Here is a 14,007-nt window from a genome sequence, read left to right on the forward strand (position 1 = left end):
GCTTCTTTCTCTGGCTTTCTCTCTCTCTCCGTCTATCTCTCGACCAACCAGCGCTGCCGGTGAGCCTAGCAACAGAGGCCCTCCACCAATCACGGCTCAGCAGCGGCTCCCGGGCCAATCGCCGTGCAGTCGGAGGGCGGGGCCTGCATTGTCGCCACCCCGCGGCTCTGGAGCAGCCCCGGTGCTGACAGCTCTTTGTCGTGATTTTTCCCACGAACATTCCCCACGATCCAAACGTTTACGACTTTCCACCAGCCGCGCTACCTCCGTGGACGCAACGGCAACAGAATTAAACCAGCGTCAAAGGAGAGCCAGCGGCCGATTATAGATTGATTTCATTCAATCACTTATGGACTCAGTCCATCGTGAATTTTGCACAGATTTTCACTTTACTTTCACTTCACTTTACACATTTGCACATCTTTACTCAACCAGTTACACATATTGTATGTTTAAAAACATAAAATGGTAATATTTGGATTTGTTTGCAACATTTGCATATTGCTTCCACTTGAACACTTGCAATATTTGCAATATCGAGGTCTACAGCGGTCGCACAAGCATTTCACTGCATATCATACCGTGTATGACAAATAAAATTTGAATTTGGATGTAGTCGCTCACGTCGGAGCCCTCTGGCGCGCCGCGTTTTTAAATGAATATGATCGTCGTTCGTTTTTTTTTTAATGAATAAAATCGTCGTTCGTTTTTTAAACGAATAATGATCGTCGTGCGGGGGGTGCGTGTGCTTCTTCTCGGCCCCGCCTCGCTGGTCGGGACAGGAAGCGCCGCCGCTTCTACTGAACGGGGGGGGAGAAGAAGTGACGACACGCCGAAGTTTCTTGTGGCCACGGGCGTAGCGCGAGTGTTCAACGCCGAGAAATAAAAAAAAAAAAAAAAAAAAGAGTCGCGGTAACAAGCGGCCAGCTGCGTGGAAAGGTCTCGCCGTCGCGGGGAGGGACATGAAGCGATGACGCCGTGCTGACAGGGACGCGTGACAGCAGCGGCTCCTGGCCTCGGCCCCGGCTAGAAAAGCGACGAGCAGCGCGGTGAGTGGAGTGGGGCCGATCGGGTTTTTTTTTTTTTTTTTTTTTTTATTAACCCGCCCTCGGCTTTCCGTGCGAGCCGTGGGAAGTGCGGGGAAGCGGGGCCCGGGTCCGGTGGAAGTTGGCGGAAACTCGGGCGCCGGAGCTGCGGGGCCTGCGCGTTATTTAATTAACAAAGGAAAAAGAGGCGCTCGGCGTGGACTCCGCCGCCGCCACCACGTGTGAGGAAGAGGGGGCTTCTCACGCCGACCCGATCACGAGTTTGGATCCGGTTTACGTTGTGGACAGGAGAAGTTGGTAAACTCTGTTGTTTGTTGTCGTGGGGCGAACGCAACACGCACAGTCTCTTTATTCGTGTGCACGGGTCGCAAAGGCCAATAAAGGTCCTGGCGTGTCAAATGAAAACGGAAGCACAGGGGAGAAAATTGCATTGGGAGGGGCAGAAGCTTTACATTTACTGCATTTATCAGACGCCCTTGTCCACAGCGACTTACAATCAGTAGTTACAGGGACAGTCCCCCTCTGGAGACACTCAGGGTTAAGTGTCTTGCTCAGGGACACAATGGTAGTAAGTGGGATTCGAACCTGGGTATTTTCTGGTTCGTGGGTGAGTGTGTTACCCACTAGGCTACTACCACCCTGAATGGGATTCATCCAACAACGGGGACCCAACCGTCCGCATTGCTCGCGTTTTTCCCCCCGGTTCCTCGCCCAGCTGCCAGTGTGCTGTGTGGTGGACCTCAGGAATGTGGAGTTGACTGAAGTCAGTTCTGATTCCAGCCCCGTGCCAGGAACGGGGGACGCATTTTCTGTGCCATTTGCCCTGAGAGCTGCAGTGTAGGCCCACGTTCAGAGTTGGTCAGGGTCTTTCTGTGCAAAAAAAATACAGCTGTCTTTTCTCCATGTTGTTTGTATTCTCCACATTGCTTCATTGAAGTTGAGAATAGTTGCATCTTGCTGCACTGGTAGATATGTTTCACTGATTCTCTCCTTTCATCCTTTCACCACCCCCCTCTCCCCAGGTGATGGCCCAGGAGGTGAAGTATGAGCCAGTGGCCCAGATCGGCGGCGGTGCGTATGGCACGGTGTATAAGGCCCGGGATCGTGTGAGCGGCCAGTTTGTGGCGCTTAAGAGCGTCCGCGTGCAGACCAATCAGGATGGCCTGCCCCTTTCCACTGTCAGAGAGGTGGCGTTACTCAAACGCCTGGAGCAATTTGACCATCCCAATGTGGTCAAGTAAGAGCATCTCAATACACAAAGTTCATTAAAAAAAGTTGTGCACAGCTTTCATTTTCAAATGAATACTGATTTTATATGTTTAAATAGGACCACATACGTACATGTTATACAATTTATGAACAAATTAATCATAGAAAACAGAAAAAAGTAATCTCATTAAATGAATGTGTCAATCATATATTTGTATTATTTGATCCCTTTGGATCCTGAAAGAGTCAAATGCATGCACTGACATGGGCGAACCACCCCTTGATATTTTTATGACTATAAACTATGCTGTTTATGCGGTGTTATGCGGTGCCGTTCCTACACCCTCAGTGGGCCGTGGTCTCCAGTGCTCCATCTTATCATTTCTCGACCACAGTAAAACATTTTACGTACTTAAATGAGCTGTGACATTTGATCTGCAGTCACCAATTTGTCCTTGCAGACATACACTCCTGAACAAAATCTTTTTTCAATTACTTGTATTTTGGATGCACCAGGAGTAAGAGACAAAACTTGAGTTGACAGTTTATTAAAACACTGCATTTAAAAAGGCTCTGATCTGATCAAAAAACATCTTAGCATTTTAGACAAGGCCTATACAAGGCAGAATTTTCATTCACGCTGTCATGACCTCCTGATTGCAAAAGCAAAAAGGCCGTCTGTCTATGAAGGTGGCAGAATTGTTCAGGCCCCACATTGCTTCATTGCCGCAGAGGTTGGATACAGTTAGACAGTAATTTAAAATTTCTTAAAATATCTCAAAAAGTGAAATGGTAGACCCCCATCTGCCCAAAAATAAAATACACTTTGACGGCTGTCTGACAACTTGCACATTTGGACTTTGCAAGGTTCACCAAACCACCTTCAAGGGTAGATGAAGTTTTCATGCTCTAATAATAATAATAAAAGGCTACACCACCTTTTGAACAGGAGGTTCCACTGGACATCTTTTTTTACGCAGCACAGTTTCTCCATCATGATCAGAACACTATTCTGGTGTTCCTCAACACAGCAGTAATTTGTGTCGTATTGCATTACTGATGTGTTAGTCAGGTAAGTCCCCAGAATATGTAAACTGTATGCTCTTATCATAGGCTCATGGATGTCTGCGCAACCCCTCGCACGGACCAGGAGACCAAAGTGACGCTGGTGTTTGAACATGTGGACCAGGACCTGAAGACGTATCTGGAGAAGGCCCCAGCCCCTGGACTACCAGCCCATTCAATCAGAGTGTGTATATTGTAACTATTGTGATTGCAGATGTGGTCTTTGGATTGTGGTATTACAATTATGTAATACCACCCTTGATCTTTTGATGGTAAACCTAAATTGTTCCTGTTGTGTTTAGGATCTGATGAAACAACTAGTGAGTGGCCTGGCTTTTCTACACTCCCATCGTGTGGTGCACCGCGACCTGAAACCAGAGAACATCCTGGTGACCAGCAAAGGGCAGGTCAAACTGGCCGACTTTGGTCTGGCTCGAATGTACAGCTGCCACATGGCGCTCACACCGGTGGTGAGAGGATGTGCACACACAAACTGTATGTAACTGTAGGGTGCAAATGAAATTGCAAATATACATTTATTAGGTAGCAGTGGTGGGTGAGAAAGTGGACTTGAATCAGGAAGGTTGTGGGTTTGAATCCCAAATCACCCCAAGGGTGGGCTGAGGTCTCCATGAGCAAGGTACCATCCCCCCATGCTGTTCCCTGGGCACCTTTCACGGCTGCCCCCTGTCACTTCAAAGTGGCAGTGTATTATGGTGCAACACAATTGGGCATCAATTGGCACTCAGTAGTCCCCATTGCCTAGTAAGTATTTGGAAAATTCCCTAAACATTTGGTCACTCCATTGAAGAATGCCACACAATGGGAAGAAATGGAGTTGACTGTCCGCAAGTACATTTACAGCATTTATGAGACTGCCTTAACCAGAGCGACTTACAATCAGTATTACAGGGACAGTCTCCCTGGAGTTAAGTGTCTTGCTTGGGGACACAATTGTAGTAAGTGGGATTTGAACCTGGGTCTTCTGGTTCATAGGCGAGTGTGTTACCCACTAGGCTACTACCACCCTAATAACAGGTATCAGGTATGATAAGTTTCTTGCAACAGATGATTCTTAATTTTAGTTTCACGTAAGATAATTGTGACCATGCCTTATGATTAGCTCGTATCTCATTTCAGCACGCCTGTGATTTATATAGTATCTGCCAGCTACCTGACTGATGACAGATGTTTGTTGTTAGGTCTTACTGAAGCACCAGCATGAGTAGTCATGCTTCTTAATGTTAGTAAAATCTGGTATTTAATTAAGAGGATAGACTTTGGATGCTCCCCGTCTCCCTCAACAGAACCACAGAGACAACTAGAGAACACACCATTGGCTTTCTAAAACATTCACACACTCCAAACAACATACATAATTTCCTCATACTCAAGCCACAGACACATACACACTGACTCATGTGGACGGACTGAAATGCCTGAGTGCCCTTGGTGGAATTTGTTCCCCTGGGGGAGCTGACTCACCCACCTCTCCTCTCCTGTGCAGCAGAGGCGAACTCTGCTGTGCTAAACAGCAGCGCCTGTGTGGTCCATATGAATTATCCTTAAGTCTTTCATTCACTTCCTCTCATCTTTGCATGCACTCGCAGACTCTTGCTTCGCTCCTGTGGCAGCGGTAAGAAACAGGATGCGCGTGCACTCTCACACGCTGTCCCTGTGTCCCCCAGGTGGTTACGCTGTGGTACCGATCTCCTGAGGTGCTGCTCCAGTCCACTTATGCTACGCCAGTTGACATCTGGAGCACTGGATGCATCTTTGCAGAAATGTTCAGGCGCAAGTGAGTTGTGCAGCGCTCCCACATAGCGTTTTGACATTACTGCCTACTGTGCTTCCCTCCTCTTTCCATGTTTCCTTGTGAGATTGCCAACGATCAACTTAGAGAATGAATTTGAAGAACGTCCTACAGCTTGTTATCGAATAAGTCAGTACAGTAGGAAAGTGAATAGTTTTTTCTTGGGTTTTATTGGCCATTTATCACATGTTTGTGACCATGAGAAACGTGTATAATGATCATTTATATTGTTTGCAATTGAATGGCATGATTAACAGGGAGGGGTATATGTCCCTGTCCCTTTTAAAATAATGTCTATATGTTTAAAGCCTGAAATATACTTGCTGTGAGCTACATATGCTTATCCATACACAGCTGCCTTAACGTTTGTGCTGATATACTTTTCCATAATGTGCGTCGTAATCTGTAGAGTGTACTCCTTACCACCAGGAGTCAGTGTCCATGCCGCAACCAAAAAAATTAAGGAATATCTGTATCTTAAATGGTCATCTGTTGGTCAGCAAGTAGGATTCTGCCTTAACTATATATACAACTTTAACACTGTGATAAAACTGAGGAACCCTGAAAGTTTTCTTCACCACAGTCCAGTACTGCCCCAATGAACCAAACAAGGTTCCGTTCATCATGAGTCAAAGGGCCTGTAGGTGGAGCTCTGCTTCCATCTTGTGAGCCTTGCAGGTGATGTGACCAGATGACAGATGAGGCTTTAAGGGTCTTCTGTTAAATGCAGTCCTTTTGACTGAAAACCTTTGAGTTATGCTAATTTTAAAATGACACCAGTGGCTGAACTTCCAGTTCTCAATGTAAAAAATATCTGAATTTAACTAGGCACTGCATTGTTTGTTTATTTTTACCAACTTGTATTATGATGATAATAATGTTCAGAAATAAGCACAGATACATGATTATCCTGCAAGCCTTTAATTTTGTGCTCAGTTTTAATGATTTGATTCCTAATAAATCCTGATCTCTTTCTATCCCCGTTTCTCCCTGTCAGACCTCTGTTCTGTGGAGAGTCCGAAGCAGACCAGCTAGGCAAAATATTTGAGTAAGTGCCACCCAGAGCAGGGGAACAACAACAGTAAGATATGAGAAGAATTCCTGTATTTTAACATGGGAGGCATTCCTGCAGGGTCACTGGTTTGCCATCAGAGGAGGAGTGGCCTGCTGATGTAACACTCAAACGACACAACTTTAGCCCACGCAGCCCAAGGCCGATCACAGACTACGTTCCCGAGATCTGTGACCTCGGGGAGGACTTGTTGAAGGTTAGGACTTTTTTTTATTTTATTATTTATTTATGTCTATTAGAGAATTCATGCTGGTCAAACCACTCTTTTAATCCTGCTCTCGCTCTCCCCCTACAGAAAATGCTCACATTCAATCCCTTGAAAAGAATTTCTGCCCTGAATGCTCTTGAACACTCTTACCTAATGGAGGACTGAATTCCCCAGCCCACCTTTTACATTAAGCAAAAGAGGGTTTAAGGAGTGAGAGGCATGGCTAAACCAGAGGACCGAAACAATTACGAAATGGTGAATAACTGGAGACACAGTGCATAAATTTAGCAGCTTATTTCTGGGCACTAGGGATGAGATGAAATTTGTACATGAGACGCTGCCTCCAAAATTAGTGTGTAAAATATGCGTCGAGGAACATGGTGTATTTGACTAATCCCAAGTATTTTTATGTTCATACATTTTTTTTCTTTTTTGCATTCCGAATGTTTTCATTGTTGCCTACGTTAAGTGTTCTGTTTGGTTAGTAAGCAGTACTTCAAAACATTCATATTCCCCGAATTATTATAACCCCCTGGGCCGGAAAACAATCAGATTTTTGTTCTTCATGTATGGACCATAGCTCAAAAATCTGAAAACCAATCCAACCAAGTTCGCTTTAATTCCAAATTCAAGTGGCATCTATCTTTCAGCTACTTCTAGCAAAATAGTACTCTACGCTAACAGGTTTATTTTCTTTTATCTTTTATGTTATTGGGAACATGGTTGCAGACTACTGCAGTATTATGTTATATAATGATTCTAAATGATTGTATTATTTATGTTCATCAAGTTGACACAGAAATGGGTTTACTGGTTTTGCATGAAGCCTTACAAATGAGCTCAGGTATTAATTTTTAGGTTTTGAACTGTTTTATTGGACTCCGAATTGAATAGGGGATTGTACTGTAATTGACCTGTGCTGGCAGTGGATGGATTGTGAAGAGGAAGAGTTTGGATTGAAGCTTTTTTTTGTTGTTAAATTGGATGCTTGAGTCTGTGGTCTTTATGCGAAGAACAAGGTTTTTGGTGTGTATGATTACGGCCGTGGGGAAAAATTAATCCTTGAAATATACCCTGTGCATTCCATATTAAAGAAGTCCTCCCAGTGATATGAACTGTATTTTGGATGCAGACTCGTGAGAGGCTGATGCAACAACCTTGTTGAGTTTTCTGTTAACTCCTGTTAGCCCGTGGGAAAAGGCCTCCTCCTTGCTGCTGACACTAGATGTTTTGTATGTGATCACATTTTATCTGGAAGGTTACCTACGTTTTTGGGAAACATGGAACAACTTAACATTCCATCATTTTGGTGATATTTAACGAAGCAGGATTTCACAGCTGGATAACTTCCACAGCAACAATCTTTTATTAATAATGTTCATTAGTGCCTTTTTCTTGTGACAATATAGAATTTTGCCTCAAGTTATTTGGCAAATGTAGAAATCCTCCATTGTGAAATAGCACCCACTAATAAAAAGCTGCTGTTGAATTTTATTGGATAATCTTGCAGTGTGTTTGTTTACCCCCAAGGCTTGAAGCCTCCAGCTTCATTTCTGAATCTTATGAAACCGAGAACAAAGGCTTATCTCAATAAGTGTGCAAAATTAAGACAAGCCACATGGCGTTTGCAATTCGCAAAAGTCAAATTGAACACTAAAATGAGGTTCGTAGTCTCTTTCAAACTGAAGTCCGATAAGATGGTTATATCAGACTCCTCACTTGTTAAACATTGTCATCATGACAGTTTTAGAAATAAAAGAATATAGTACAACAGTAACACGGTATACTGAACGCAAAAATTATTACATTGAATGTGTTAAATGTTTTGTGAAGATATAATGTTTGCAATTGCATTCTGTGCATCATTAACTTACTAAAGAGATAATACTTAAAAGACATTTGAAGTGCAACCTTTTCAAGTTTTCACATAACTGCAGTGATCTAGCTTTTAAAAACATTTCATAATAATTTAGTTGTCATTGTTGCTCACTGCAGATTATGACAATGCATTTATAACCTTAAACTTAACTTTGAACAGTTTGAATGCTTAAAGTTTGTTCAATTACTGACCCCTTGTGGATGCCAGCAATTTGCAGAACCAAAAATACCAAATCATTCTGGCCTGCAATGATGACATCATCTGTAAACCTGGGCACCAATGATAAGAATATATATTAATATCATACTATAGATGTTAAACATTGTTATTATATTTTCAAGACAATATAAAAATAGTCTGTGAATTCACGTATACACAGTTATATCCAATTATGTGAAGTCAATGTCACACATGGAGTTTAAGGTGGTACTAATAACCCTAATAACCAATGCAAAGTTTTGTAAAATGGAAAAATGTTAAGAGGAAGTCTGTGTGGCACAGCGGCTACCTGTGTGTGCCAAGTGCAAACCTTAGAGCATAATACTGTATGTGTCCAAAGCTATGCATATCTATTTTTAATCTGTACAGTCATGCTGTACATAGTCTGTACCAATGGGTGATGGTGCTGTTCCCTGTGATAAGAAATTCTGAGATCCTATAGAAGAGCATTTGGGTTGGCACTGGGGTCCTTCTGATTCCTGTATCGCATGGCCAGCCACACACCCAGGATCTGTTTGACAGGGAGAGAGATGTACATTGTCACTGATTCAAAGATCTGTAATCAATAGTAGTCCTGATTGGGATGGATACAAGTAACAGTCTTCACTGTTGTTTTGTACTGTACAATATGGTAATCTGAGCAATCGGAAAATTTTCATGCTATATGCCACACCCAATGTTCAGTGGAAAGCCTGGATGGGGTTTCCCTTCTAAAAATCTGAGAGTGACCCACCTCTGTGAAACTGAAGAACAGACCAACGCCTCCCAGTATTTTCAGAGCACTGCTGGACTTGAGCAACATCAGCTGGCCACAGGTAAAGCAGGTTTGTGATTTCTTACATTGCTGCAATTTATAGAAGGCAATGTTAACATAGAGGAGAACCCGTGTGTAACCCTTGTACATGGGTAAGAAAGAACTCTGCTTTTTATCCATTTGAATGGCTTTGCCTGTGTTTCTCTCTTACCGCCATGCACAGTTGGACGTCCCTGAGGAACTGCTCTGTGCTGGTGTTGAACAGGCCACAGCAGTCAAGATGCAGCTCTAAACTCTGGCGCATGTCATCATTCATTACGTTCCATGTGGTCTGCAGCAGTTTCTCCTGAGGACATGGATCAGATCAATTAGTGACAAATAATGCTTTATCAAAAATTCTTTGTAAGATTTATGGGAAGCCCTGGTCTGAAATCATGAACTCTATTCTACGGAACTAAGAAAATATATGAAAAATATTATTATCCAAATGTGTATTGAATTAATATATTAATATTGTTTTATACACACATATATCCTTTGCAATTTTAAACTGAATTAATTTTTTCATGTTTTACTCACTGTTCAAATACATTTAAATATCATAATCTGGTTCACATCACAGAAAATAAAATGATATCAATGTTGATCAATGTTTTGGTCTTTTTGGATTTATTCTCCTTGGTCTAAATGTTCATGATATGGGCTTTGCACCAGTCAGATACACATGAATGCGCAAATCAGATGTTGTAAGGGTGTTAAATAATAAAGAAAGGGTATAAACTTTTTTGTATAATGTATTAAATAAAACTGAATAAAAATAAGAAAATGGCACAGTATGCTTTAATAACCAGAGGAGAAAAATGCTAAAACTAACCTGTTGCCCAGTACTCAAGGCCAAGCACGAACACGACACCCCAAATTGAAAAATGAAGACTAGGAAAAGAATAACCATGTACTGAGAGGTGATGACAGGTCAAGGAATTGGCAGGATTGACACAAGAAGTCACCTACAAAGCTACTAGAGAGCAGGGGACAGCAAGATGTAGCAAAAGCAGCCTCGTGTAAAATATTCATTCTTTGGTGTGTGTGTTAGATGGGGAGATTTTCTTTCAAACAATGCAATCATCCCACTGAAATCTCAGGTCCATTTATCTCTTAGGTTCCAGAGTAGTCCTCTAAGTCATCCTAAAAGCAAGTGAAAATGACAAAAGATACGAAAAAGAGAAGCACTTGATGGTGGCTCAGTGCTCCGATGATGCCGGCCACAGAGATGAGGAGAAGGAAAACACCCACAGCAATGACCCCTCCGATGATATGAATGCTGGAGACAATGCCGAAGCCCTTTCCCCATGCAGCCACTGCAATAAGGAGCATCCCGGAGAGCTAAGAAACAGATATGCATGAAGGTTAGATCATTATTTAAACCCAATATACTTTTTAACTGTGAGATTTTCCCCCTGCTTCCCTCAACTCCCACATGGATTTCCACGTGGTGCAGATTTCATTAAGCCCACATCTGATGCAACCAATTAGGCCACATCAAATCTACTGACAGCGTCCCAAAAATGCCAGAGCAATGGACAGTGGTTCACTGACGTTACGTTCAGAGCAGTTTCCAGCTCAATATGGTTAACATGGTACAAGGAAACACCAGTGCTAAAATAATTCAATTGGCCAATTTGATTCAAAGATTATAACTTACTTGTAATAATTGTGCTATAACATTCAGAGTTGCTTCAGTTGTGTAATTTGGCCTAAAAAGGATGTTTTATTAAAGAACATTTAATAAAACTAATTTACAACATGTGAACCGCTTTACGTGCATTGTAAATGATAGGTACTATCGACTGGGAGTCCGTGTTTGCTGGCCACTGTTGGAAAATGTGTAATTAAATTACAGTTACTCATTTAAATAGTCATGATTACAATTTTAGTTACATTTTTCATATTGTGTACAAAACCATGCCAATATGTTCAGATTTTGGCTTGGTGTATCCTGCCCGCCGAATGAAATTACTAAGGGGTTAAATCAGTGGCACCCAACCTATCTAAGCAATTACAAAGTGCATCACAAGTGTCTATGCACTTGCATGCGCGCCCATTTTTCAGCGTGCAATTAATGGTATACTGTAAAATTTTTACACACAAACAAGTCAGAAGACAAAAGGGCCAATTTTTTTTATCCAGTTTGGGATGCTTTTTTCCTCAAATTCATATAAGTCCGTATGTGCATAGCAAGGTTTTACTGAAGTAGGAGCTGTTTTTCAAACTGATGCACAAAAGCTATGAGACCCGAGTTTGCTGCTGCTAAAACAGACAAATGCAGCTGAAATGTTGTTAAAGAAGCATTTGAAGGGTCTGCAGGTGCACTGTTTACTGGCTCTAAAATAAAGTTGAGATCATGCATGGACATGCTGTTATCTCGGAGTCCAGATACACAGCGATGTAAGAGAATGGCAGATGACATTGACGCGAGGGTTTCTATGAGATAATTGTCTGTAAGATCATTTCCATCACAACTGATGGTACTCTAGCAGTTTTTGGCTGACTAGTTCCTGAAACGTTCCAATATGAACATGCACAGCTAGAGAACAACCGTTTCGGATGCAAAGTCAGTTAATCGCTTGTCAAATTCTGACAAGATCTGATTTCCTTCATAATGTGAAAAGTCAAGTCTATGCCCTGATGCTGAAGTTCTGCCTGCATGTGAGGAAATGTCCTGTGTTCCAGGTCTAGTAGTTGTAGTTGCTTTTAAATGGCTTCTCAGAACTGATCATGTGGTGCCTGTATTGATGTGGATTGTACTGTTTCTTTAGTAGTAGCACTATTCCACTTGAATAGAAACACACTCCAAATAAATATTACATTATTGAGATCCTGTTCAGACCGTGGTTAAAGATATGTTGAACTTTGACCTTTGTGTTCTGAGCTGCATTGTCACACCACCAATAGAAACAAGTGAAAGTGAAGTGATTGTTATTGTGAAACACTGCAGCACGGCACACAGTGCACACAATGAAATGAGTCCTTTTAACCCATCACTGCAGTGGGCAGCCATGACAGGCGCCAGGAGAACAGTGTGTGGGGACGGTACTTTTTGCTCAGTGGCACCTCAGTGGCACCTTGGCGGAAACCTTTTGATTACAGGTCACCGCTAGGTTTAGGTCACTGCCCCTAAACAAAGCACTGAAGCGGCCCAAGATAGAGGTTGATTATATCAGTTATTATAAGTTGATTTAATTCAAATGTATCATCTTCCCATGACACAACAAGCAAGGCCTGTATGCTACAGACCTGCCTTTTGACAGTGAACTGTATGATTTTACAGTATAATGAGGCTTGAAGTTTGACCTTGTGACCTCCGCATACACTGTTATTGTATGCGGATTAAGTTTCATGTGAACTGGCATTGAAAAGCATGAATAAGAATTCAATAATGATCTTTATTCTGTATTTACTCAGAAAGTGCAAATATCCTTTTGTACATCCGTGAAGGTATTAGTGTGTACATGAATGGTACAGGATTAAAAGTTCAGTAAAACTTGCAGACGCAGTTATTTCATAGTGGACAACAGGATTTTGCTGTAAAAAGTTTCTCTCTATATATAGTATAAACATATATAGTATAGTTTAAACATATTATACAACTTGTACAAATAACACACATCCTTACACATTGTTGTTGTTATATGCTTGCACATAATTGGCCAATTATAATTATGTTAATTCATGTATACAAATTAATTTGGAACATGTTTAGTACTAATATAGAAGGTAAATGCTGAATTTCAAAATGAAAAACATTTAAGAATATTAATTCATAATTTACTTAAGTAATCAAATGGAATTACGTACATTGCTTTTATATTGTAATTGAAATAGCTACACTACTATTACATTTTAAAGGTAACTTGTAATTGTAACAAATTAATTTTTCAAAGTAATCTTCCCAACACTGTTTATTGCCAACTCCACCCAATCCCGCATAAAATTATAGAAATTGAGCCTGAACCCCAGTTTGGGCCAGGATTTACAGCGCTACATCACACGTTGTTCTACATGTTTAATCTCAATACAAGGCTTGGATTACATGGATCTAAAGCATCCATCAAGCCAGTCACCCCTTCTCTCCATATTTCACACAACGTCTGTTACGTTATAGATGCACGACTGTGCAATACAGGAGTGGTGACACCTCAAAACAAATGGCCCTGCTGCCCTTGTACACTGCCAGTGAGGATGATGTGTATGAGTGTGTGGAAAGGAATGTCACATGCATGCATGCATTCCTATGTGGCGAAAAAAAATGAAGAGCACTGAATATAGATAGAGAGAGAGACAGATCGATCGATACAGAACCAGTTACGTGGCAGTAAATTAAAGTTTCGAAATGGACAGCAGCTAAACTGCACAGTGCGTCGCGTAACGTAATTCTGGACATTGATCTCGGCCTGTTTTCTATGAACGAGCTGCTCAGCGCTCGTAAAAAAAGTTAAAAAAAAAATCTGCTACTCACCAGATACACCACGTTAAGCGAACAGAGGGCGTTCTTCACACATAAGAAAGTGCCACATGTCATGTTCAAAGCTTCAATCTGTACGGTCTCACGCAGACTCGCTACACTTTCCTTTTAAACTCAACCAACTTCCTGCCAACGCGCCAGACGACGTGCGGTGCGTTGTTTTTAGCATCGTTTACCAGCAACTAACCCTGCTATTGGACGGTTTTCACAGCGCAAGCAA

At 41.8% G+C, this 14,007-nt stretch overlaps 2 protein-coding genes across 2 annotated transcripts; one reads left to right on the forward strand and one right to left on the reverse strand.

Moving 5' to 3' along the window:
- Positions 1–868: 868 nt before the first annotated feature.
- Positions 869–7,907, forward strand: cdk4 (cyclin dependent kinase 4). Its single transcript, XM_028999080.1, has 8 exons — positions 869–1,049; positions 2,069–2,283; positions 3,369–3,504; positions 3,623–3,790; positions 5,009–5,118; positions 6,131–6,181; positions 6,266–6,401; positions 6,501–7,907. Exons 2-8 carry the CDS (start codon positions 2,072–2,074, stop codon positions 6,576–6,578), a joined length of 891 nt encoding a protein of 296 aa, XP_028854913.1. The 5' UTR covers positions 869–1,049; positions 2,069–2,071; the 3' UTR covers positions 6,579–7,907.
- LOC114801104 (tetraspanin-31-like) lies at positions 7,580–13,916 on the reverse strand. The gene is made up of 6 exons (XM_028999081.1): positions 13,782–13,916; positions 10,481–10,648; positions 10,140–10,220; positions 9,477–9,611; positions 9,245–9,355; positions 7,580–9,022 (listed from the first exon to the last, which is right to left on the reverse strand). Exons 1-6 carry the CDS (start codon positions 13,842–13,844, stop codon positions 8,948–8,950), a joined length of 633 nt encoding a protein of 210 aa, XP_028854914.1. The 5' UTR covers positions 13,845–13,916; the 3' UTR covers positions 7,580–8,947.
- Between the last annotated feature and the right edge of the window lie 91 nt (positions 13,917–14,007).

The sequence above is a fragment of the Denticeps clupeoides genome, chromosome 12, assembly GCF_900700375.1.
Source record: "Denticeps clupeoides chromosome 12, fDenClu1.1, whole genome shotgun sequence".
NCBI classification, from domain to species: domain Eukaryota; kingdom Metazoa; phylum Chordata; class Actinopteri; order Clupeiformes; family Denticipitidae; genus Denticeps; species Denticeps clupeoides.

What these genes read in the sequence shown, in the direction of transcription:
- cdk4 (XM_028999080.1), top strand. Translation starts at nt 2,072, where the DNA reads ATGGCCCAGGAGGTGAAGTATGAGCCAGTGGCCCAGATCGGCGGCGGT. An exon ending in GACCATCCCAATGTGGTCAA is followed by an intron (nt 2,284 to 3,368) that starts GTAAGAGCATCT and finishes CTCTTATCATAG; the next exon opens with GCTCATGGATGTCTGCGCAA. An exon ending in ACATGGCGCTCACACCGGTG is followed by an intron (nt 3,791 to 5,008) that starts GTGAGAGGATGT and finishes TGTGTCCCCCAG; the next exon opens with GTGGTTACGCTGTGGTACCG.
- LOC114801104 (XM_028999081.1), bottom strand. Translation starts at nt 13,844, where the DNA reads ATGACATGTGGCACTTTCTTATGTGTGAAGAACGCCCTCTGTTCGCTT. An exon ending in CCTTGAGTACTGGGCAACAG is followed by an intron (nt 9,612 to 10,139) that starts GTTAGTTTTAGC and finishes CCATGTCCTCAG; the next exon opens with GAGAAACTGCTGCAGACCAC. An exon ending in TGTTCTTCAGTTTCACAGAG is followed by an intron (nt 9,023 to 9,244) that starts GTGGGTCACTCT and finishes CCTGTCAAACAG; the next exon opens with ATCCTGGGTGTGTGGCTGGC.